At 39.3% G+C, this 26,738-nt stretch overlaps 3 protein-coding genes and 1 non-coding gene across 5 annotated transcripts; 1 reads left to right on the top strand and 3 right to left on the bottom strand.

Moving 5' to 3' along the window:
• The first annotated feature begins 11 nt into the window (after nt 1–11).
• Nucleotides 12–5,891, top strand: LOC103984427 (thaumatin-like protein 1b). Of its 2 annotated transcripts, XM_018829720.2 has the most exons (5): nt 12–3,611; nt 3,762–3,950; nt 4,048–4,209; nt 4,412–5,249; nt 5,326–5,891. In XM_018829720.2, exons 3-5 carry the CDS (start codon nt 4,185–4,187, stop codon nt 5,513–5,515), a joined length of 1,053 nt encoding a protein of 350 aa, XP_018685265.2. In that variant the 5' UTR covers nt 12–3,611; nt 3,762–3,950; nt 4,048–4,184; the 3' UTR covers nt 5,516–5,891. The 2 variants fall into 2 exon arrangements, with proteins under 2 accessions (XP_018685265.2, XP_064993080.1); XM_065137008.1 differs by lacking the exons at nt 12–3,611; nt 3,762–3,950 and having other exon boundaries at nt 4,002–4,209.
• Nucleotides 5,892–8,270: 2,379 nt separating this feature from the next.
• On the bottom strand, nt 8,271–13,006 carry LOC135629317 (uncharacterized). The gene is made up of 2 exons (XM_065136514.1): nt 12,864–13,006; nt 8,271–11,699 (listed from the first exon to the last, which is right to left on the bottom strand). The coding sequence occupies exon 2, from the start codon at nt 11,592–11,594 to the stop codon at nt 8,568–8,570; it is 3,027 nt and encodes a 1,008-aa protein (XP_064992586.1). The 5' UTR covers nt 11,595–11,699; nt 12,864–13,006; the 3' UTR covers nt 8,271–8,567.
• A 7,624-nt stretch (nt 13,007–20,630) lies between these two features.
• Nucleotides 20,631–20,704, bottom strand: TRNAV-UAC (transfer RNA valine (anticodon UAC)). The gene has a single exon. It is a non-coding gene; the product is annotated as a tRNA-Val (tRNA).
• A 593-nt stretch (nt 20,705–21,297) lies between these two features.
• On the bottom strand, nt 21,298–26,738 carry LOC135628512 (protein NPG1-like). The gene is made up of 5 exons (XM_065135211.1): nt 26,302–26,738; nt 25,431–25,683; nt 24,050–25,257; nt 22,722–22,869; nt 21,298–21,850 (listed from the first exon to the last, which is right to left on the bottom strand). The coding sequence occupies exons 1-5, from the start codon at nt 26,512–26,514 to the stop codon at nt 21,531–21,533; spliced, it is 2,142 nt and encodes a 713-aa protein (XP_064991283.1). The 5' UTR covers nt 26,515–26,738; the 3' UTR covers nt 21,298–21,530.

Below are 26,738 nucleotides of genomic sequence, written 5' to 3'. Positions count from 1 at the left end.
TGTTCTTGATTTTTGAATGATGTAACTGTTGCTGGATCCCTTTGATGATAATGTTTTGTGTAAAGCTGTGGGATGCTTTAACAGGAATTCTTGATGATCACTTGTCTTGATGAATGATATGCTTAATGTCATGCCTTTGTGTCATGATGGTTGTTGTTATAGAGATTTTCATTGTTAATGTTGTTTGGTTATGTCTGGGTTAAATGACTGGTCAGCCTTTTATTGGTGTTTCATTGTCGTACATTCTGCTATGAATCAGAGGTTATATTGCAGTAGTATTGTTTTAATAGAAATATTATAATATTTAAATATGCTTCATCTTGATGCATTTATCTGATGCTCTATTGGACAAAACTGGTCTGGAACTCTGAGTAGTACAAGCTACACTGAAAAGTATGAATTGTATGAATGAATATGCATACGTTCACTCTGTGCTTGCATTTTGTGTTACATCCCAATTTAGTTCTACATCGGATACATCAGATACATTGGATGCATTGGATGTGGGTAAAGAATCGAGTCAGTTTATCAGCTGGATGTGTCTAGTAGTATTATCTTGTGCATGAGAACTTTAGGTTGGTGGTTTATACTCATCTAGTGAGTCATTTATCCATCAGATCAGATCGTGACATAGTATTAGAGTTGACTTAGTATTGGGCATTTTGAGGAACCAAATAGGAAAGACTTATCCATGTCTGAGGTTAGAGGTGTACATTACAACATGGAGCTAGCCTATTCCATTGGGCTAGGCCTCATGTGTAGCTTACCTGGGTTTGGTTTCATGTTTAGACCTCGACAAGGACATCAAGCCTTTTAAGTGAGAGGGATTGTTGCTGCAGTTTAGTTTTGCATCGGATGTGAGACAAGAATTAAATTGATGAATGAGCAAAGTGAGTTTAGTACTTTTAACTTAAATTTAAGTATTTTGGATCCCTGGTGAATGTTCATCAAGTTAATGAATTAGTTACCTCATCGGATCATACCATGACATGTTGTGATTTAAGACGAGTTCTCATTAAGTAATGGCGGCTGTGCTTGTTCATGATGTTTGATATTTAACATGAAACATACATAGTTTCTACAATCAGTTCTGACACAGGAGGCTGGAATATTTTTGTGTAATTTGCTTTGGCTGTTCAGTAACAAATTTACTGCTGTGCTGAAATATGTAAAAGTTTGTCACGTGCAATGTTACATGATTATTAATTTTTTTTACTTAAAAATATGTATAGATTGTCTTAATAAATACTCTTAGGTGAATTCCATTTTAGCTCGTTATGTCGTCCCTTTTTTGAAATAATTAATGTTAGTGGTACGAGAAAAGATAGAGAAAGACTTAAAAAGATTTTAATGAAAATTATAAATAAATATTTACGTATTCTAAATTTAACTAAACATATGGTTTTTTACCAATCTCAATGGTGGCAAAAGATTTATGTAGTTGATCCCACATAGTTAGGACTTACGGTTTTGTTGTTATTGTTGTTATTGTCATTGTTGTTGTGTCTTGTCTCTCTTTCTTGAACTGTTTTGATTTCTATTCTTACTGGTGTGCTTATTACTTTGGTGTTCTATTATGTGGCATTAGTTTTAAGAAAAGTCCTGATAACTGAAGAAAGAATATATGCTCTACTGTGATCATTATAAGAATCTGATTTGGGCTCCAACTAAGGTTCTTGCACTACATTAGTTGGAATGGGAGAATCGTTTGTTGTTCTGTCTTTTAGGTCATGTACAAGAAGACCTGCCATCTATGCCTAATTTCGTTAAACATGATATGTAGTAGATACAAGTCTAGTTTATTATTTCTATTTAGTTGTAAGAATCTGACAACACTATGTTAGTTCATACCCTCATCTTTCCCTAAAAAGCTTAAAACTCAAAACAAGAGAAAAGGCAGAAGTGAAAGCTCGAGTCTAAGAGTGGAGGTCGCTCGGGAACTCGAGTCGATGAGTCAGTCCCATTCATTCTTGCCTGAAACAAGTGGGCTATTTTTTCTGGTGCCACCTTTGTTCTCTAATTCCCAAAACCCATTCATCACACAACCTTAAGATTTCATTTTTCTTCTATTCAGATAGAAAATTTGGGTTGTTGATTCTTCCAAGATGCACTACAGAAAAAAAAAATCTGTTGGAGATGATGCCAAAATTCAGCTAAAAATATCAAAATTTTTCTTATTATAGGCTTGCATAATGACTTTTAAGTAATCTCCTGATATTTTCTTGGTGATGTTGGTTTTTCAAGTTATTCTTTCTTTATTTTACGGCTGATTTCTTTAGCTGGGTCAGCCTATTTCTCACAAAAAAAAGTTATACTATTTCTCACAGGTAGTATCAGTTTAAAATTGAATTTAAATCTAGATGGTGACAGATTCAGATATTTTAAAATCAGTTTTGGTATATAGTGCACATTTTATCCAGATATTGGTACAAATTTTGATCATACTATAAAATTAGTCTTAGATACCCAAAGGGCATTGAGATCCGATTTATATTATATTTGGATATCCTTTAATGTCGATCAATCTATTACACAATAATAATATGATCAATCTAAAAAAAAAGTATTAATAGAAACTGTAAAAAGAAGATTTAAAAACTTTTAAGTTTAACTAGATATATGATGTTTTTGCAAATCTTAATGATAATAAAAGATATATAAAACTTACAATTTGTTACTATTGTTGCATAAATCATGCATTTAAATCTGATCTATACGTGCTTCTCATTAGATATCTCATTTTAATATGGTTGACATCCATATATGTATTGTTTTAAATTTTGTTATTGATCTGCTTTCTGGATCCATAGTTGAGATGTGTTTGGGCTTTCATGTGACCTATACACCCTTAGGCAACCATATACACCACATATAGATGCTGTAAGAGTCTCATGGTTTCATGATCTTTATCTGAGAAGATTTAGCTTCCTCTATACATGAACCTTATTTCCAATATCTCTTAATTGTGTGTGATGTGGTGAAACAGCATCTCTTATTTCCAATATCTGTGTTTCCTACGAGCTTCATTTCCTAGTTTGACTAAGTGAATTTGAGTTGTATATAAATATGCATCAATTTGATATGTTTGGTAGATTTTGGATATTTTTTCATCTGCCAACTTGTTAGGATTTACTTAATCTGGTTGCTGCTGTCAATGATCATCTGTTTAATCTTGCCTGGTATCTGTAAAGAGAAGTAACCACCATTGTTCAGCATCCGTTCCCAAGAAATAATATGGATTAGTTGGCCCAAGTAATCAAATTTAATGTTGCTACTATTGTTTCTTATAGCATCAATTTTCTTTTAGGATGTTAACAATATGATGCAATATTATTATTACAAGAAGGACCTGATACTTAATTAACAGTGTGCTATGTGCAGCTTGTGCTATGTGTTAGTATGTATAAGCTGACATAACACAGGGTGCCATTTGAAATATCCTGAAATCGTCCGGAGGCACTAAAAAACTATTGAGCTTGCTTCGCCGGTGACAATGATTTTGACGTGTAATGCAGTAGCACAAGAGGCCCCGTCCACCGTCCCATGTGAGACTTGCCGACCTGATCCAGCACCGCTCTCATCACTTCCTATGATGCTGACTCCAACCCTCGGTATGTAAGAGAATATTAAATAACATTGTAAATATGTAAGAGAATATTAAAATAAAAAAATTGGATTTTATTTTAAATATTATATCAAACTGTGTAATTGTCGTTTTACTTGTCCGTGTTCTTAAATTGATTATGGATACCTCATTTCAGGTACCTTAACAGAGACTGGTCACGTATGTAGATCTGAGAGCTTTAGCTACTAGCACAAGAGACATCTCGTCCGAGCTTACTTGCATGAGAACAAACATAAACAAGAAGATATGTATCATCTCCTCTACAATAGCTTCGCCTTTTCTTTTGCAACATCCGAACTGCCAACTTCCTCCGCCAAGGCACCATGTCTCTCTCTCTCTCCATCGTTTCCTCGAACATTGAGGTCATTACATGCTTTGCTAAAGGGTAAGTCAACATTGACATGACGTGAGCTTTTCCTCAGGTGTGATCTGATCCAAACGAACTGCTTCTGTCGGTGCATTGGCTATTCTCTCACGTCTCTGCTAGCTCCTCTTTTCCACCCTATCAGACGCTGTGATCCAACAACACTGCTTTAAGAATCGATGATGCACGGCTGAGATGTGGGCAGATGACGATCAGATGGGTAAGATTCTCTTGCGCAGACAAAATCTTACACCTGCTCTCTTCCCAAGTAGGACCAAGTCGTGGACAGAATTAGCGAGATGGATATAAAATATTTCTGCGCCTCGTCCTCAACTCCACCGGCCATTGAGAATTTTAATGGTGCAAGCTCTGCAATCAATGGATCTGATGCCAACCTCCTCTATAAATATATATTCATGCAGGTTTGTCTATCTCCTCACACGTCTTCTCCTCCGAGAAATTGGTCGCGATGCCTCCCTCTCTTCCACCACTCCAATCCACCTCTTCTCTCGTTCTTCTTCTTGTTGTGTTGGTGTTAGCGTCTGGTTCCTCGCCGGGTGTCCTTTCTGCTACGTTCACGGTGACGAACAACTGCGCCTACACGGTGTGGCCGGGCGTCCTCGCCAGCGCTGGTTCGGCCCCGCTCGCCACCACAGGCTTCGCCCTCGCCCCTTCAGAGTCCCGCACACTCGACGCCCCCGTCCCATGGTCCGGCCGCCTCTGGGCCCGCACTATCTGTGCCGCTGACCCTGCTTCCGGCCGCTTCTCCTGCGCCACCGGCGACTGCGGCTCCGGCTCATTGGAGTGCTCCGGGGGCGGCGCGGCCCCTCCCGCCACCCTCGCCGAGTTCACCCTGGGCGGCAGCGGCGGGACCGACTTCTACGACGTCAGCCTCGTGGACGGATCCAACGTGCCCATGCTGGTAGTCCCGCAGAGTGGGTCTCCCGGGGGTAGCTGTGGGCCCACGGGGTGTCTGGTGGATCTCAACGGGTTGTGCCCCGCGGAGCTGCGGGTGGCGCAGCCCGGCGGGGAAACGGCTGCGTGCCGGAGCGCGTGCGAGGCGTTCCGGACCGCGAGGTACTGCTGCAGCGGCGAGTTCGGCAGCCCCGGCACGTGCGGCCCGACGGCGTACTCACAGTTCTTCAAGAACGCGTGCCCCAGGGCGTACAGCTACGCTTACGACGACGCGACCTCCACGTTCACCTGTCCCACCGCCGCCACCGCCGGCTACACCGTCACCTTGTGCCCCAGCACCACGAGGTAGCCATCTCTTTTACCGACTTTTTCCGAGCCAATGACATGACGCGTGGAGTCTGACAACATCAAACCATTGCAGTCTCAAGTCCATGGGCTACGGGAATCAGATGGCAGGAGGCCTGCCGCTGATCAACAACACGATGCCGCCGCTGTTAAGCTCGCCGAATCGCGCCGCGCGGCGGTGGCCGACCATGTCGCCAGCGAGCCGAGGCCTCCTCTGCCTTGCAGTCGCGGTGGCGCTGCAGCTGCAGCTGCTCCACCTGCCTTGAACCTCTCGCCACAGCACATGCAGGTACCCGTTCTGCGTGCGATCATGCACGTGCACGCCATGCTGGGCCATTACAGCGCCAGCATCCATGCAGGCGTCTGCTCCCTATTCACGAGGGTGTACGGCACATTCGCAAGCCGACATCTTTGCACTGTTAAGTCTGGAGCCGATGCGCATTCGCAGGTTCTTTATTGAGATATCGATGTACAGTTCATTAAAACCTATTTCTTGCCGCAAGCATGTTGTGGCTCTCCAAAACTGTATCTCGAATCTCGAATGGCCCAAACCCCGTTGAGGTTGACTGAATCAGATTTGGTGGAATCCGTATGTGTAGAAATATATGCATCAAGTCCCAAGAAGACCATATCATATCACAACAGATCGGGGAATTCAAATATCATGTGATCTGATCGATATGTATCGCAGTTGTTGGTACATCAGGAATTCCTCCGTTTTGTCGGTGGACGGTTGATGTCGGATTGGCAGATGCATCTCGAAGGAAACGCCGGCTGTCGCTGATCGTTCTCTTTTACTTTTTATATTATATATATATATATATATATATATATATATATATATATAAGAGAAGCATATTGATTTGTAAGTAGGCAAGTAGATTATTTATATATTAGCTATGTAGTTAGACTTCTTCAACATTTTAGTTCATCGATATAAAAAGTTACATTAGAATTCTTACATAAAGTGAAACATCTAATTTCGTCAATGATTTTATCGAAAAAAATATAAAAATACAAGACAAAATAGTAATTTTAATATCTTAGTTATGTTTTTGGTGATAATAGACAATAATATTATTGTAGGCCGCGAGTGACTATTGTAGATGAGGAGGAAGAGCGAGAGGTAAGACAAAGGGAGAGAAAAAAGAACGACATAGATACTAACACTCTATATCCATATCAGTACTAATGTAGATATCAAGCGATGAAAGGACGACAGTCTACTATGAGCCAGACGCGACCTTCCTTTGTTGGGCCTGTGATGTGTCTATCCATGGAGCCAACTTTCGCATGGCTCATCACGTCCTTTAGGTCACCTATGTCGCTTGTCACTCTCTCGATGTTGGCTGTCTTGTTTTTAATGTAGGTCTACAATGAGTATGCTCCCTTTGCACTTCTTGCAATTCCAATCTTGCTATCTTCCTTTGGCACTCTATGGCCTCATCATCCTCTAGCTCTTGCCTCTCCACCTTTGAATCCAAGGTAACATCTTGGAAGAAGAAGCTCGTAGATCTAGAGTAAACAACCATGAAGTGACGACGTAAGGTGGTTGAGGAGAGGGTGGAAGTCATCCGACTAGGTTAGAGTCGGATGGGGTTGCGGAGCAACGTCGATGCAGTTGCCGAACAACACCAACATAGACGCATAACGTCGACATCTGCATCATCCTCTTCCTTCGTCTCAACTCTCATTGTCGCTCTTCCTCCTCATTTACAATAGCTATCCATAGCTCCTAATAATATCATTGTCTGTTACCATAAAAAACATAACTAAAACATTAACATTATTTTTTTCTCATCATTTTTGTGCTTTGGTCAATAAAACCATCGACGTTATGATTAATAGAATTAAATATTTTATTTTTATAATTATAAAATTTTTAATATAATTTTTTTAAAAAATTAAAATATTAAAGAGGTCTAAAAGTAGCGATAACATTTAGTGACAAAAGGGCGCAGCGAATTGTTGCGACATTCGTTATCCGTCATCTTAAAAGATGCGGCGGTTGTATACATAGATTTGGGAGATTGATTCCTTTCCCTGGATTTTTGTGAGTTTAGACTGACGTGAGTAGATATCACGTGTATTATAAGCGTTGAACTGTCAGCAAAATAACTCAATTTGTGGCCTGTAGAGAAATAAAGGTATATTATATTGTTACAGTTAAATCAGACGAGACGGTTAATATTTAATTATATGAAGAGAGAGAGAGAGAGAGAGAGAGAGAGAGAGATTTAAATATTTTTTTATTTTAATTAAATATATTACTTTGTATTAAAAAAATATTAATGATGATAAATTAGCGTATAGTGCCCCAACTTTTCAAAATTCTGCTCCTTACTAATTGACCTTTTATCCTCCGACTTACTTTTGCCTCCGCCACCGCCTTCCTCCCCTTTGCCTTGCCGGACCTGCCACAACCCGTGGAACAAATAATTCAATTTCACCTCGCTCAATTGTTGGCTGGCATACCACTCCCATGAATTGAATTCTGAGTTCTTCCTCTCGCGGCTCCCTCTCCACGTCTCATTTCTATTCCTCCTCTTCCTCACTTTTCTCATTTCTATTCCTCCTGCATCGACATGAATCAAACTCATACAAAATTGCAATCCTTCAAAGAGATTCGATCTCCTCAAAAGTCCTAATCCCCGAACAGGAACACAGGAACACCAAACTTTCAACATAAGCTTCCAGACTAACAGTAATCATCGATAATGAGAAACACTATCCCTTCAAAAGAATCTGACTCCGACCACAGTAACACCGAACTTAACATAAGACTGCAACGATATGAATCCCCAGAAAATGAGAAACATCAACCCCTGAAGAATCGATGCACCTCGTAACATCTATGTCACAATGCATCAAATATGACGCAGTATACTCCATTTGTACCATGAACCAATGTTCATGTGAGAAAAATGGAGGCACAATGCAAACTACCATCCGCCAAACGCTTTAAAGAAACACATGCTCTGAGAAGATACTGAAACACTTCAAATAAGACAACCAAGGAAATAAAAAACATATCTCAAGGACTCAATTCTCTATGTTGTTAAGAGTATTTATGAGATGTACAATGCACAGACCTTCCACCAGGGGTGCAATGGGGACTAATAATAAATGACGACGGAGGGATGCAACCAATCAAATCTACCCATATATTGGCGGTCAATTTCCACTAACACTAACTCTAACCTTATTTGCCCATCTATCGATGCCGCATGGTTGAGTTGGCCCACCATCTTCCTCCACCGAAAAGGTGTGCAACCACCGTTCTCTTATAACAAAGAAACCCTAATGGTTTTAGAAACACTATGGCCCCGATGTCATCTTCTTGTAACCAATTGGATACGAATCCCAACTAGAATCAGCTTCTTTCCGCTTAGGATGTGCACCAGCCTTTGCTTGTTCTTCCAACCAACTGTTATGCCCTTGCGGGAATAACTGTTTAAATCCACCACCTTCGCAAGTCCCACCCTCCAGTGGTGTCATCCGACCATTCAAGTCGAAACCAGATCGAAAAGAAGCAAAACCGGTCACGTCTGAGTGCGTACTAGTCGCACCAAAAAGAAAGTGTGGCCTAGCAGATGGTACACCAAGTCCTCCCGAGACAAAAACATGAGGTATGACTGTCGCACCTCTAGTATCTACCATGTAAGAAATGCTCTCAGGTGAATAATATACTGGAGGAACTGACATTGTAGGCCCTGTTGGAAGTCCATGGTACCCATATGCAGGGGTTGGCATGTTTATAAAAGGAACCGGTGCATTCGCGACCGCAGTATGTTCCATGTGCAATCCATTTGGCTGAAAAGACTGCTGTACTTGGTTGGTATTATCCTTCCTTTCAACAGCAATTCTTGATCCCATAATTCTGATGACCGGACCATGAGGTGTTGGTCCTCCACGGGATTCAGAGGCTTTAGAAGATGATTTATGAATGTCGTGAGAACCAACAGTGTCAGGGAAACATAGGTTGTCATTCAGATCAAAGTCTCTAAGCAAAGGCTGTCTAGAAGATGATGAAGAAGCTGGGGATGGATGCCGCCCTCCATTCTGGATGTGCAACTTCCATGGTGAGGATAGACATGTAGGGGCATCCTCATCTCCGAGGCGATTAAGATCCAGATTCAGCTTCTCTGTTCTTCTCGATTTGACTTTGACACATGAATCTTCATATGGCAGACTAGAGGAAGCAGGCACCTGTTTCACTGATAGGAGTTCATCAGCCACCTCATCGACCCTTTCAACCACATTCAGATCAATTTCAAAAATGTTTGATTTCTGCTTTGAACTAGAAAAAGTCCTTTCACCATCTGGAGTTCTTCGAGGAGATGCTGGTCGAAAAGCACTGGTAGCAGCTGAACCCTTCCATCCCGATTCACTCCCAAGACGGATAGGAGTAAAAGGGAACCCTGGAGTTCCTTTTGAAGAAGCTATGACAGCTATAGGAGCAGACACATTGACAGGGATTTTCATGATGGGCTTCATCAAGCACTCAAGTTCATCACTGCAAAGATCCATATTCAGATCAAAGGTGCATCCATTTGTGATGGTCTTACCAACTAATTCTTGAGCAGGAACTTTTGGCTTCAGTGATTCTATATCTTGCTCAGAGTTCTCTGGAACAGAAATGTTCTGTGTGATCTCTGACACCTTTTCAGGAGATGAGTCCCCAGAGTGATCTTTTCCAGCTGATGAACTACTCCCACCAACCTCCTCGGTTACTGATTGATCTTGCTTCTCTTCTTCAGAATCAGGGCTATGAGAACCTGTGTTTTCTCCAAAATTAACCTCAGGAGAGCTGCAAGATCGCTCTTTGTAATCCACTACCTCGCGCTGCACTGCTATAGCAACTTGCCTTGCAACCTCTAGTGCATCATCCAAATAATCAAATCCGAGTTCAAACTTTTGACTGGTCTTGTCATTGGCCTTGCTCCCAACAACCCTTAAAAAATCAGTGGAGCTTGCAAAATGGCTCTTGCTAGTCTTCAAATTGACCTCACAATCAGGGTCCCTAATAACACTACTTGTGGCTTCCTCCCTTTGACAAGATAACTGAGGATCACCTGCACTGCTAAGGAAGTTAGCAGGACTAGAAATGTTTTGAAAACCACCAGTGAGATTTGCAGCTGGGTTGGATTTGGCTGTTATCACGCACTTTTCCCTCTCATAGTTCAAAGTCTCAGCCTCTGGCAGATTTTCCATTGACTTTGATGCACAAGAATCACCAGTGTTAGAATCCAACTTGCACAAAATAGTTTGTTCTGCAGCATCCACCGATGGTGTCTTGGAAGCTGAAAAAGCAAAAGATGAAGAATTACTGCAAGTTTCTGTTGGATTGAATTTGCATGATTGACTTTCCCTGATATCCACATCCATCTCTTTGACACTGTCAGTGTTGACTTTAGACACCGATGCATGGTGCTGACCATCTCTTTCCTGACCATCTTGGGAACAAGTCCCAGTGGAGGGTTCTCCTACAGCAACACAAACAAGAGACTCTTCTGTGACAGACAAGTTCTCCTGACAGGAGTTTGAAACAAGGTATGATCCCGATGAATTCACGTCTACCAAAACTGCATTTGAACCAACAAGATTCAAAGAAGTGGAAAGAACTTGATTTGATGTTAGAGCCCCCTCCATATATGTGGAATTAAGAAGGGTACTGTCAGAGCATCCTGTAGCATTAGAGACCTGGAATTCAGTCGCTGAAGGCTCCGCTTCACAGTTCTCTTCAACAGTCCCCGTGGAGCATGGAGGAATATCAACTACTGGATTTACTAAGTTCACACAATTTTCACTTGTGCGCACATTCTCAGAAGCTCCATGCTGGTCATTTTGACTGGCTCCATTTCTATTATGATCATAGCAACTTACGTGATCACTCCTTGAAAGATTCCACTTATCATAGAGAAGTCTAGCCTTCTCTTTAATTGGAATGTTTTTGTGATCAAGTAAAAGTTCAATAATAATTCCAGTCCCAGAGTCAATTACCCTTTTAAAGTCACTAGAAAGCCTCTCAAACAATGTCAGTGATGAACTGATCAGTTCTTCCACAACAGTGCCACTGGCTTCAGCACTGAGCGTCAGTGCCCTTTGTAGCCAGCGGTTGAGAAAAGAAAGGCCATTTAACTGAATAAATTGATTAAGACACTCCTTATTTTCTGTAGCTGCTAAAACACATGAAACTGTAGACCATTGTCTTACTGCATCACCTAAGTTACCTGTAACACAATCATTCAGCTTTTGTATCATGGATAGCAGCTCTTCAACCCTCCCAAGACTTGAGAGCCCATCTCTCATCTCAGTTAGAGTAAAGAAATCTTCTAGTGTCATTCTGGCTTAGTAGCTAAAAGCTTTAATGACCAATTCCTTTTAGCATGCTGCTACGTGTGTCATCTAACCAATATAGGAGCATGAACATGTGACATAGCTCATTTTCTGCAATGTATAACATAATTTGATAAGGAAGTTAGTGACGTTAGTCACAAAAAACGTAATCACACACACATATATATACACACACACACACATTTTTGGAACATGAGAAGGTAATGTGTCCTCAACCAGAAGGGTCCAAGTATATGTTCGCTAATCCACGCTTACCATATAGAATGTTTTAATGGTTCCAAACTTGGACATCAAGGTCGCTGTGGAGCAAGCTTACCATGCCACCAAGACTACTGATGCTAACCGACCATGAGATACTTGTTTGCAAGAAGAAAGGACCAAAACCCTACCGGTTTAACTACCTCACAGTTTGAACTTACTACTTCCAAGTCAATACCTCCACTTAGCAATATATGATACAGCTTGAATATTTCAATTGGAAAAAATTGCAGTTAGCTCAATCCTAAACTCGAAATAGTACAAGCCACTAGTCCATGGCAATGTTGCAGTTATTAACAAGGCACAAGCACCATGTATATAGCTCCCAAACAATTCCCGCAAAATAATTGCAGTCAGAATAAGAAAGAAGCAGCTTTGGCCATATCAAGGCGGAAAGAAATTTTGGAACATCACTCAGGAAATATACATAACCATAGCTAAAGATACAATTTAGCAATGAGCTTGGAAATTCGGCAGAGCAAATTTCCTGTACCTTCAAATGATCGACCCAAGTATCAATTACAAAGAGGAAAAGAAAAAAAATTTCAAGCGCAAACGACATATTTGCGAGGAGCAACTCACAAAAATTTACATAAACAGCACAAATCTAAACCCTAAGAACTTGCCAAACAATAAAATTCAACTAAAAAGTTAATCCGAATTCAGCACTCAGAGAAAAATGAGTTCGTAAAATGAAATACTGAGGTTCAGCAAAAAATCATCGGCCCAAGGTTAAAAAGCAACAAAAAATTAAGCAATTCCACAAAAAAAATAAATAAATTTAATAGAAAGCAGAGATCTAGAACAAAACCCTAGATCACGATGATTCCCCCAAGGCGCGTAGGGAAGAAACCAAAGCATACAGCAATCTAGTAGCAGAAGAGGAATCAAGGCTGTCTAAAGGGATAGAGGAGAAAGCGAATCAACTCACGCCCAAGACCACGCGGATAAGAGATCAATAACGTAACTCGAGAGAGGGGAAGGTTTCGGGATTACCACGGCGCTGCCGCAGGGAGGATGAAACCCTAAGGAATCCGGTACGGAAGAGGTGGAGGAGCTCCGCCTTTGATTGCCTCTCGTTCACGCCTTCCACCTCTCTCTTCCCATCGTACTAAATTTCTTTGGGCCATTTCGCTGGAAAACCCTTTTCTTCACTTTGTCAACCACTCTACTATAATAATAATAATTATAATTATAATTATAATAATAATTATTATTATAAGATTAACACTTAATAATAAATAATAAATGCCAAAAAAGCAAAACAAAAAAAAAAGGTAAATGCCAGAGAATATGTATTTTATAATTTGAATATAACAATACCATCTTAATATCTGAATACCACATCATATATTTATATCTTTATAAATTATTACACAATATTTAGAACTAGTTTATTTCATTAATTATTTTTAAGATGAACACTTGATTTATTAATTTATACTATTTGTTTTAAATGATTTTGCTTGCTACAAAATTTATAAAACACAAATAATATATTTTTTGGAATAAATATATGGATTTAAAGAAAAGATAAACGAGCCAAAACAAAGGCGAAGTAAGATGAGATGAGAGATTTGTACATAAATATTTTTTTAATATTCTAAGAGTAATATTAATATTATTAAATGCGTTTGCTGGAGAGAGATGTTTTCATGGGAACAGCTGTTAATGGGTTAGCATGACAATGCGTAGCTGTCGCCCATGCCTCCTTCCCTCACCTTCCTCCGTGTGCTTCCGCCGGGGGTGGGGAAGGGGGAATGAGGTGGGAAGTGGTCCGGACACGGCGCGGGCGGTGTCGCGGTCACATCGTCGATCCCAACCCCACACCCTCCCCACCAGCTACAGAAACCCATCGGGTGTCCGCCTGCGGCCCTTTGAAGTGGACAAGTGGGGTTGGCGTTATAGAACATGGGGGATGTACCAACCGCTCTGTCTCTCTCTCTCTCTCTCTCTGACCTATTATGTCTCCAACTGTCAGCTTGTCCAACTGCATGTACTTCGCTCTCTGCGACATGTCTAATGTCCTTCCAATAACAAAAAGATGTAGAAAGGCTACACCGTATATTACAGCATACTGCATGTCTATATTTCATCAAATAATAAAGATACTGTCAAAGACTGCTAAGAAGCAAACGTAGTAGATAGAGGTGATTACGGTTTCTTGGATTCTTATTTTGTAAAACTCGAAATAAGAATTACTTATCAAAAATTAAATTTATCTTTTTAGAAAAAAATAACCTAAATGACAAGTCATCAAAAATAATATTTTTAAATAAAAATATCATGAGACTAATGAGCTAATTAATTTATTAATTTTATTTGACCTAAATGATTGATCATAATATTTAAATTGGAGTCGATAATAATACACTTATTAAATTTTTATAAATAAATTTTAATCTTATTCATTTCTAATATAAAACTAATCGGGATGTTACAAGCAAACTCGATTTTTATCTTTTAATCTACAACATATTAGGAACTACTGCTCTATTGCATGCACATTCAAGTCATACAACATTGTAATATGTAAATTCTAGGCAGAATTTAGCATGATGCAAAATGTTAGTATCACCATAATATGGAATTCATCATATCAATAAGAAAGTCACATTTAAATGACATTTCCTAGTCGTCACTTCATCAAAACTGATACATAATTACCAAGAAAAAGCAATGTCAATCCTTCAAACAAGCTACAATCACCAAATTTATCATATAAGTGTATCACTAAGGATGATTTATTAAAATTTATCGGGAAAAAAAAGAGAGTATCATGACACAATGACCCTAAATTTACAAACTAATGATTCACCTAAATGATATCACTTTACATCGGGAGAAAAATGTTCAGATCGTGGAACATCGAGACATGACAATCAAGGTATGTTGTTCTTGGTATTTGTTTGTGCCAATGTATCAGATTAGTTATGCTCACTTCCAAAATCCAGCTAAAATATTTGGTCGTAGTAATCCACAAAGTAGACTTCAAAGCCTTCTTTCACATTAGTAGCGATCTCATCAAAATCGTCTTCACACCGCTCCTCCTTGTTGCAATTGTTTTTTCTTTCACCTGTTTGAATTTGGAGAGAGAGCGTTATGATATTGAAATCTATAAATACTAAATTCAGGATGTTCAACTGTAAACTAAAGTGATTGCAATAACATCTTTAGTGGAGTGATCGAAATAGACCCCTGAAAATTTGAAAGTCCAAAGAAAGTAAAGCTATTGTGGAGAAATTGGCCTCAGATTACACCCAAAAAAATGAAATAGTAATTCAATCAATGAAGACAATCACACAAAAGGTGCAGTGTTTGACATGATTGCATTTTAAGTAAAGTCAAAGTAGCAATAACTCGATACACTCAGGGAAATCAGTATTGAATAAGAAAACAATGAGCCATACTGTTTCATTTAGCACAAATGGAAAAGATCTTTAGAAAATAAGATGATCAATTGAAAAAGAACAATCAAATGGAAATCTAAAGTTGAAACTAATAGAACTTTAGTTGAGAGGACTTAAAGGAGAGTCTATAGACACCATAATGGACATAGTGAATCTTTTTATAATTTTTCCTATAGGACGGATGAGATAATTGAGGTGAAGTTCTATGATCAGGCCAAACTGTATAACATGCATGTATGTACCTATATATATCTATGAATGATCAGATGGGAGAAAGAAAATAATAATACACAGAACATAATCAACATATAATACCAAGAGTCTATAAAAACTATAATGGACATTATGAATCTTTTAAATCCTTTTCCCATAGGATAAATAAGATGATTGACGTAAAGTACAATGATAAGGTCTCTCTCTCTCTCTCTCTCTCTCTATATATATATATATATATATATGTATGTATATATATATATATATGTATGTATATATATATATATGTATGTATATATATATATATGTATATATATATATATATATATATTTATGTATATATATATATATATGTATGTATATATATATATGTATGTATATATATATAATGATCAGTTGTGAAAAAGAAAATACTAGTACACAAAATAGTTACTAGTTCCATACCCCTGAATTGGAAGCATTCGTCCTGTCACTGTCACTTCACTGATCATAGAGAGTTCCTTCTTGACAGGCTTATTCATAGCAAGAGATAACAATAAAGTGATCCTGGTGGGTGGTCCACCCTTTTGAGTAGCACCGGCAGGCACATGCAGGTGGAGCTTGGAATTTGCAAATAACTTGTTCCCTGGCTCTTTCTGAAGTAATATAGCTCTGGCAACCGTATGATCTTTTTGGGCATTTTCCTTCATGACATCTCCAAGCTGTCCTGTTAGATGAAGTGCACCTTTCCCTACTCCTTGCTCCACTAGGGAGGCCACAATGGACAATGTTGAGCTACTGAAGGCAGTCCACGCAAGACCCAAACAACTCCTATAGAAGTCTGATCGTAAACATGTTCAGCTTGGTATGCTGGCTTTCCTTCAAAATTGGCCAGATTTGACACATCAACAGAAACTTTATCGACCATGTCACTGCCAACTACTTCACTGGTGCTGTTTGTCCCTTCATTAACCTGCCAATAACAATTGCAATGTCAAGTGGATAGCAGTTTGTAAGTATATCATTCAAGTTTAGCTCTAACTATTCCACTCTGTTGATGTTATTGCTTTGTTCTTCGATAACTTACAAAGAACTCCCCAATGCAGAAGCACCAAATCATCAAAATTCTTACGTCTGAAATTTCTTATCTATAGATAAAAATTTGCTATTGTAGATCTTTCTACTGACTTCCTGATCCTATTATGAGACACTGGAATCCTATAAATGGACATGAAGCAAGAAGCTCTGTGTCTACCAATTTTATGGAAATGCAAGAACAGATGTAAGAAATAAATGTCTGCTGTGATCCAACAGATTCAAAAAATTGATGGCACATATCGTGGCAAGAAAATAAGTTTAATCAGATACAGGTGTCATTTGACTGACGATCACATTCTTTAAAGAATGGTCATCATACAACATAAGCTTCACTTATAAGCTACATTCCATGCTGCAACAGTAGCAAGAGCAACAGAAACATCAGAATCTAATCAGGTGCTCAATTTTAAGAGCCATCATGCCAAGATATGTGTACCTTCCGATATATCCTTTCAAAATTCCTTTTTAGGTTTCTAACACCAAGCTTCTCGGCAATAATTATCAATCAGTGATAGAAGAGCAGCATCAGTTGCTTCTACCTGTACAAGTAAGAATGAGACTATGCATATGGTGGACGTGTAACAAAATATAAAGCAGGAGACTCATACACCAGCTTCACACGGAAATCATGCCTTTTGTTTAAATCTTACTTTGGTTTATATTTTATACCATGAACCTGAAATAAAATCGCCTCATATTAAAATCAAATTCCCACATTGATAAATTACAAGCTGTAATAGTGTAAACAAGGATTATATATAGTCTTACAGGTCAAGAGTCAAGGGGAAACTATCATCTGTGGTGCCAATTCACCATGCATTGGCTTTGGCACTAATATAGAAAGGTTGGCAACCTCTCTTTCCTCTTCTTTCTTGGTTCTTCTCTAATATTATTTCCCTCTTTTACCATCTTGTCCTCAAATAACTTCCTTTTTCACCAAAAGTTATTTATGTTTTGAAATCAGATATCACAGATCGTCCAAAATCAAATACAGCAGCCTTGATCCTAGACCATTGATCTGTTACACAGAAACAGATCAGATCTAAATCCCCATGCTATATAAGGCCTTAAATCATCCTTGAAGGAACTTTTTCTTAACTTAAACCAATGTACAATCCACATACTTTCATGCAAACAGTCTAGCATTGTTATGTGGCATAAACTAATAACACCAATGAGATCCCTGGTTATTACGAATTGTAATGATACGTGAAACACCTACATATACATATACTATATACATATTCAGACACATGCACATGTATGTGTAAACTACATATAATATATACTTGATAAAGTTATATATGTGCAGATATAATACAATTTTAAACAGTTTAAGCAGGGTAAAGAAAAGAACTAACAACACAAGGTGAGTCAAAACAAGCATACCAATCCATTGGCAGGAAAACCAGTGGGGGATATTTGATGACAAAGGATAGTGATGGACGATTCATTTGATAAATTTGGATCTTACTTGATCAGGTCTGACACCACAGGTTTCACAAGTTTTCTCTATATGGTCCCTTGTGAGATGCATCTTCTTATCAGTGATCTAGCCAGCAAGAGAGATAATTTCCATTCTATCCAAGAGAGGGTTTGGAATCATCTCAATTACATTAGCTGTACAGATAAAGAAAACCTACATAAACAAAAAGTTCATGCCATACAACATCCAGGCATAAAAACTTCCTATTACGAGAGAGCAACAATGTTGCTTAAAAAAGAAAAGGAAGCAAATAGGGTATACCAGCTGTCCAAAAAGCCAAATCAAGGAAAATTATCAGAAGAAAGGAAGAACAGGGTTCTCATAATATTAACAAAAAACAGACTGTAAGAAAATAAATTGGATATGTAGCTGGCAGTTATATGAATGGCAAAAAAAAGCACATTAACATGCTGGGGATATTTTCATCGTTAACTCCAGATCAGAACATGTTATATCGATTCAAAACAAAAATTCCTGATAGACAATAGGAACTGACAATCTTCCTATGCAAAATTTTGCAAATTTATTACAGCTTCAACTATTAGTAATTCATTTAGATGAACCATGCTTCAAAAATACTTGAATAATAGAAAGAAATAAACTGACACAGTGGGGAGTTTCTAACAATTTATGTTTCCATCTGCAAATTCATATTTTCATAGATTTTCATTTACTGTATGAAATTGCATACACATGCTCTGTTGGTATCCTTGCTAATGATGTAGCTTGATCAAATGAATATTTTTGTATATACAGAATAGTATTTGGCAAACAAGTTAATCCAACTGGGAGAGGTGCTGTTCGGACCAACCACAAGCAGAAAGGTGCTGTACAAAATTTCCTACTGCGACACCAAGTTGAGAAGGCTAATCAGCAGCATATGAAGTAATAGATCTTTAGAAAGAGAATTAACAAAAGAGAAATATGCAGATATCATAGAAATTTTTAACAGAGAATAGATTCAAGCAACTTGATTTCAATAAAAGCATAATCAAGAAATCACTGGTACAAGTACAGTGTTTAACAAATCAAGCAATAGTGATCAAGGAGGGATTCCAGAACTTGGACATAATTATTCAAGTTGTCAATTTCTCCAGCCTGCTGCTCATTTAAGTTGCATTAACACTAGTAAATTGTCCAGAAAGCCTCCAATGCAAAAGTATTGTTATTCTTAACAGTACAATAAAACTACAATAGCAATACTAATTATTTGGAGTAACAAATACTATACAGCTTAAGAACAAAGTTTTTTTTAACAATTGCATTGCATAAAAGCCAGTAAACGAGATTTATATTCTCACTCCCCCTCATGTGGATGATAGATGGTTCAACCCAGCACGTGAAACTTCAATTAATCAGAAATATATATTTAACTATGTGTGGCTCGGTCAAGTTCTAAAAGCTTAAGTCAGTAGATGAGACATGATAGACTGATTTAAATTCCCAACATTATGAAACAAAACATCAAAAATAAGAAAAAATAAATAAATTAAAAAAATCAAGAAACTCGTAAAATATTTAAGATCCGGGGTTAATAGAACATTAACTATTGCGACACCGACTACCTAAGAAACGATTTTAAGATATTAACAAACACTTCCATCCAACAGACCGCTGTCAAAAGAGTTGCAATGGTTAGATTTTAATGGAAAAACACTGACCTTGGATTCGTACAAACAATCGCTGAGGATGCCTTGGAACCAACCTTTTCTGTCCCGCCACCCTCCAAAGAGACAATGACAACGGCCCTAGCTTCCTCCTCGGCCTTGGCCTCCGCGGACGGCTCAAAACCAGTGCCACGCTCGGAGCAAAAGAACACTTTTCTCCCAAAACCCGAGCTTCCGCCGCGCGGACTCCTGAAGGAACCCAACACACTGACCAACGGAGAGCTCCTTTCGCCGGCATTGACGGCGACCGCCAGGGGCCTGGCCGAGAGCCATCGGCCTCGGACGCAAGCAGACGAGAGAAACCTCAGCATGGACAACCGGGAATCCAAAGCACTAGAAACCAAGATCGAGACATTGGCGTTCTGGCGATGGTCTACGCCTCCTGTCCATGGATTTCGCGGAGGATCGTCGTGGGGAGGGAGACGCTTCCTGTAGCCTTCTCGACCATGAAACCCCTTTATAAACCCTTGTGTTTCCGTCGTCGATTCGACCGCGATTTGAGTGGGAGTCGAATTACGATACGATACGGTAAAGTAGTAAAAACTTGAGTTGCCGTGGCGAGACACCGAGTCGAGCGTGCTGTCCCCAACTCGGCGAGTAGACCGCCTTCATCAACCGAATCACACTTTTAAAGCTCATCACGTGATTTTTAAAGCAGCTCCACTGTGGAAGGGCCCACTTACATGACGGTCGGTCTTGCCGTACGACAAGGCTTCCGTGCAAATATTTGCTTGAAGAGACTGAATCCTGTTTGAGTCATTAGAAAGGCAAAAAAAACCCTCAAATAAATTAAACATATGTTATCCAATTAAATTATTATGGATATTATATTATATTATATTGAGGCTTTGTATATATAATATCTGTCGTTCATTTAATAAAGTAGAAAAAAAAGATAAGAATATTTAATTGGTGCTGCCCAGGTTCGAACTGGGGACCTTTAGTGTGTAAGACTAACGTGATAACCGACTACACCACAGCACCGTTGTGCTATAAGCGACGATAAAATTATATAAGAATGTTTGAAAAGGAAGAGAGCGGCAGGTCGAGATCTTGGAGAAGAGGAAGAGCCTTCCGGTGAATGTGGCAGCAGAAAGGCGAGTTCTTGCGGACGTTTAAGGCCAACCAGACTCTCATCTTGGTCGGAGAAGCCGGGAGTTGTAGACCAACTCGAGTTCCTTCCACTTTTGGATTGGAGGTCTTGTTTCTCTGGTTATGTGCTCTGTTCGATTGGCTTAAATTGCATCAAAATATTAAGATCATGATGGCTGCAATATCCCTCTTTGGTAGAAAAGCAAGAACATTAAAAAGCCAAGATAGCTGACTGATGCTTGGTGGTATCTGAAAGATGTAAATGCTTCTTTGATTGTCTCTGAACTTTTAAGAAATTATTATGATTGTATGAATATTAGGGAAATTTAAGGTAATTAAGTTAAATTTTCTTGGACTCAAACTAGTTGATATTAATGGCAGTGATTCTAATAGGCAAGAGTCGTTAGTTCTTTGCATTCTAATCCTTCGATTGCAATCTTTGAGTTCTTGAAACTAATTACATCAGGTAAAGTTTCTACCATAAATGAAACAGTGGTTGATATGTATATATTGAAATATGAATCAGAGCATCTCACATTTGATACCTTACAGAGCTGGCAAAGCAACAGCCAGAAAAAGAAACAAAGGAAGAGGTAAAAGAAGGTCCACCAGACTAAGCTCTAATATATAGCTGATATCCAATTCAATTGGCTATGAGCACATACAGTTGGGAGGGGGGGGGGCAGGGGGAGTAGGAACAGATGACTGAGTTGGATGCTTATGAAATAGAAGTAAAACTCTCGATAGGATCCGATTCTTCTAACAATGATGCTGCCTGGAAGCAGTCTGCTGCATCGGCAATCCTTCCTTCGTCCCTGTGGATTATTCCCAGGTAGTACCATGCCAGCCGATTGGCAGGTTCGAGCCTGAGGGCATCTGAAAGAAAGCTTCTGGCGACGGGCAAAGATTTTGAGCCTTTTTTGGACAGCAGAGCACCAATCGATACCTTAGATGGCACATCATCTAGCTCTAAGGAAAGGGCATTGCTGAAAGTAGCCAATGCTTCTTGCATCTGTCCATGAGCTTCAAGCATACTACCTGGCAAATCACATAGAAAAAGATTTTACTGACTGATATCATGCGGATGTGTTGCATGTACACTTTGAGCTAAGCCAAATATGGTGGCAGCTGGAGAAAAGAATTCTTTCAGAGATGAAACTAAAGATATGCCTATGTAAGTTGATGAGCTATAAAAAAAAGGGGGGTCAATTCCCAGAGATTTCAGTGAAGAAATGCAAGCTTAACATGTTGCTTAATTTCGCCAGATAAGATAAATGAAAGTAGACATTAAAAAAAGGTAGCAAATAAGTCTTCTTTTGCTATGGAGACATGAAAAAAAAATCATTCAAACAATACATATTCAGTAGTTTGCCAATAAGAATCCTTTAAGGAATACGAAGGTCTTAAAATGGTGTCACGACTTGGGTGTGATGGGCTAATTGGCCTATCAATATTGTTGAACCCATGAAAATGCCTAGGCTGAAGTTGATAATAGTACAACAAATTAATTTTAATCTTCTCACTTCTGATATGGGACTAATCTGGGTGTTACAAATCGTGCGATATAAGATAAGAAATCTCTATTAAGAGAAACAGTTTATATATTAAATTTTCTTATACAAGGAACTGGCATATATGACTTAACAGCTTTATCTTCTTTGTGATACTTCTATAAAAAGCAATCAAAATTTAACTGCAAGCAGCACCTCAATTTAACTTAGTAGATGAACTGAGTTAATTAAACAAGTTACTAGCTGCTAATGTATCCTATGTCTCAGTGTGGCTATTTGGTTCTGAATAAGAAGAAATCAAACAATTAAGATGACAGAATATTAGCAGAAAAAGGCAAATTGGTAATTTATCAAGTAGCTCAGGAGAGACCAAAATACATAATTATGATCATTGGTACCTTCAGTATGCAGAATAGAAGAAGAAAAAGGTTTCAGGGCCCCAGCTTTCTCCAAACATATCTCAGCATCTCTCCAGTGAGAAAGGCCAGAGTAAAGATTGGCAAGACCTTGCCAAACTTCAAACTCATTAAAGTCGTCATCCTCAACCTGAAAAAACATCAGATAAAGCGTTAATGTCAAAACCAAGCAAACATTAGATGCACACAAAACACACCATACACTTTCAGACAGTTATCGACGGCCAGGGTGTCTGCTATACCTCTAACATCCATCATCCAAACCATCAGCCTATGAGTGAAAATATTCTCTTTGCTAAATCTTATTTGCTTTCTCAGCACGCAACAAGATAAGATTGTTCCTTTGTGATCTAAGAGATCCGAGTTGCTGAATTGTCTCTCGAAATGTATATTTATAGATAAGGGCATTAGGCTATATATATTGATCATTCTCGGACTCCACATTGGCACAAACCTAATGCACTAGATATGCCTTTTTTTTAATATTATTTGAAAAGGAAAACAAGACAGACATAACATATTATTACAAGAAAAATAAGGAAAAAAATAAAAAGGATTCGAAATTTAACATGAGCCTATTTCTAAGAAGAAGACCACAAAACAAAGCAGAGCAGAGCAAGAATGGAAGTAAATTATTTCTAGATTCAACTATAGTCTAGCAGGCATGGGATCGAGTGACAAGAAGATATGTGCATTTATGATACAACAAGTTTAGAGGATCTCTAAACATGAAAAAAGGTATATATTCACACCTGGCCTAACAAAAGTTGACAAAAATCCTAGTAAAAAGTACATCTAGAACCACACCATAGAACTTTCTGGTGCTTCTGAACATGTTATTTATGATATAGGTCATTCTTCCCTTCCCTACCAGCTGTTATATGACAAAGAAAACCCCTCTCCAGATCAACATCTATTGGCTCCTAGTTGCCCCAGACAACTAATGAATGTTCAAATAATATCTACTAACCAGTGAAACACACAAATATATACCTACTATTTCATTTGCAGTTACATTTAATTTCTTCAGGACAGTTAATAGGTCTCACACAATCAACATTAACTTTAAAATGATAGTGGTACCATTGTTTTAGCAATGTATAGTGGATCCCTTTATTTGTGGAACATACCATCACTATGGACTGACAAGAACATGGCCAGGCATTATTTATTGAGGACATCTATAAATTGCAGGATCCACAATTACATGCACAATCAGTAGATAAACGAAATAAACAGAAGAAAGAACAGCCAACAGATATGTATATGGAAATTCTCAAGATATAAATTTGCACAAAGGTTAAACAAACCTCTGTGTTATTTTTCACAGATCCAGACTTCCTTTGGGCCTGAACTAGAGCAAGCAAGAAGCGATAGGCTTCAATGGCATCCATGGGCAAGGTCTGAGCCACTTTCAGCTTTGCCTTGATCCTGAGTAGAGGCCCTTGTTCCCATTTAGCAGTCTCATCCAGTGCTGCATCAGTGACAATTTCAGCCTCTGTGAAACGTTGCTGAGCAGATAAAATCAGAGAAAGCAATCTCCATCCTTTTAATACTGATCCACCTGTTGCATCAATAAATTCTTTAGCACATCGGAGAGCTGCATTTGTGTTGTGTTGCTCAGAATATTCAAGTCCTAGGTCAAAAAGTATATCTGGGTTGTGTCGTTCAAGAGCAACCGCCTCATCTAGTGATTTCAAAGCTTCAATTCGCAAGTTAGACCTTTCATAATCTGAGGAAGCAATTTTAGCTTGTTTGCCCAGACAATTTCCTAGAAAATGAAGACCCACGCTCTTTAGATGCTCATCTGCAGCTTGAGCATTTGCTATAGCCCTCCGTGCATATTCGACTCCCTCGGCAGAAAGAAGGCGGTCTTCACTGCAAATCTTAGCAGCCAATAGTAATGCCATGATGTCATTTGGACTTTCATCCTTCTTTAATGCCTGTCTTAATAAGTTCAAAGCAGAATGATTCTGACCTGCTGCACTATAGCAAAGAGCCAAACTGTACCACCTATCACAACGTGGATATATTCCAGGCATGGCTTCTTCATAGTGCCTAGCCAGCACAAAAGTTTGGGAACATACAGAGAGTGCAAAAGAGAGATGTTCCATCACTGAGGGATCCCATTGTATCTTGCCTAGATGCCATTTTCTTAAGACTACCATTAGAAGTAAAATTGCTTCTTCCAAATTGTTTTTTGGAACAAATGTACCATCAACTTGGGTAGCCAAATTTGGTGGACCAGCCTCTATCCCACTATATAACAGAAATGCAGCAAATCTTTTCTGAATTCTTGCACAAGATTCATCATCAAGATTCCACTGACTTAGAAGAGCTTGTCGGTAAGAAGCCAAAGCCTCATGATAGCTCCCAGCTTGCTTCCAGAGTTCTGGAAGGAGCTCCACAGCCCTACTAACAGTTTCCTGTAACTTCTGCTCGACCAAAACATCAGGTATGCCATGTTGAAACATCTTTTCCACTGTATCAAGAATACCTTTACATTCTTGCGCAGCTTCTGCAGGAAGCAAAATTTTGTTTCATCAGAAGCTAAAGAAACCATCTGATTCAACATCAGAAGAGTGCATGACAAATATAGTATTTCACAAGATAAAGGCAAGGAAACTATGATTCACATCTTCAGGCTTCTGCAAATTGCAAGGATCATGAATGATGATTAGCAGCTCATACCCGTAGCTTTGCCTAGCTTCCGGAGAGACATGGACTTCAAGTAGATGGCTTCAAGGACAAGGCTAGCAGCACGCTGCGACACCATATGCATAGAGTCACCGCGTGAGCGACCCCGCCTCGAAGCAGGCTTCTCAGAGACAGAAGGTTGTATACGCTGAATGGCAGCTTGAAGATCTATTCCATCAAATACCCGAACAGCAGATTCTATGTTGCCTCTTTGATATTCCAGCCTTCCAAGGAGTGCTCTTGCTTCCTTTATCATTTGATACAAATACATTTAATGATGTAAGATGCCAAGATCAAATAGTCTGATGATAAGAGGCATGTCAATGAAGTATTAACGATTATACATCATTCAATCGTATCAAGCGGAATTACATCTCAAAATATCATTGTGGAATTAATAGCCTCTGCATTTAGTGTCACATGCCTTACGCAACAATCAAGCATTTGATGGAACCTCTTTTTTTTTTTAGCGTTAGCATTTAGAATGTATCTAGGAATATCTTGGAATATTATACAAAAACATAAAATAGACATGAATGAACCGTTTCAAACATTACATAGATTTTGCGTCATGTCCATCTTGAACACTACCAATAACAGAGATTCTTCAGCGGGGTAGAACGTATTATACGAGCAATTTTGTTTGAGAAGTCTGAAACAGACTACAGGCAACTTCCTTGCTCGGAAAATTCGTTTGAGAGTATTGCCCGTTGTCAGAGGCATAATTGCAAGGCATGCTACAAGAAGAACCATAGTGGATGGATTGAAACCAAAGGAGCGGATGGCAAGCAAGAGAAAAACCATAACTTTCGCATGGAACAACAGCCGCTCGAAGAAACAAGAGGCGGGGAAGAAAGAGATCGACCTCGTAATTAAGTGAGAGCCCTTCCCGGAGGGACGACTCGGCCTCCTCGATGTTGCCATCGTCGAGCTTGGCCTCCACCTCGGCGGTCTTCATGGAGAGTCCGTTCACCGACACCTCCCGCTCCTTCACGGACACCTCACCCTCATCCCCGCCTGCCACGTCCCCTTCGAACCCCCCGACCCCCATGTCCGCTCCCTCGGATTTCGCCGCCATCCCCCTCCGCGGCCGCAGATGCCGTCGCGCATTCGACCACCGCCCGCCTCAACGAGGACGGAAGCCCGACGAGCTTTCGATGATGAACGCGAACAAGGACAGGCCGATCAATGAAGAGGGGATCGCGTTGAAGTCGGCGGTGGCTCGTCTCATGGCCGGGAGGAGGAGGAGAGGAAGTGGGGACGGTAATGGGAAGCGTTGCGTAGCGCGAGATCCGGGGGGAC

This window comes from Musa acuminata, chromosome BXJ3-1 (genome assembly GCF_036884655.1).
Source record: "Musa acuminata AAA Group cultivar baxijiao chromosome BXJ3-1, Cavendish_Baxijiao_AAA, whole genome shotgun sequence".
Lineage (NCBI taxonomy): Eukaryota > Viridiplantae > Streptophyta > Magnoliopsida > Zingiberales > Musaceae > Musa > Musa acuminata.
The sequence above is the reverse complement of the archived record's forward strand: the minus strand, read 5'-3'. Positions and strand labels throughout refer to the sequence as shown.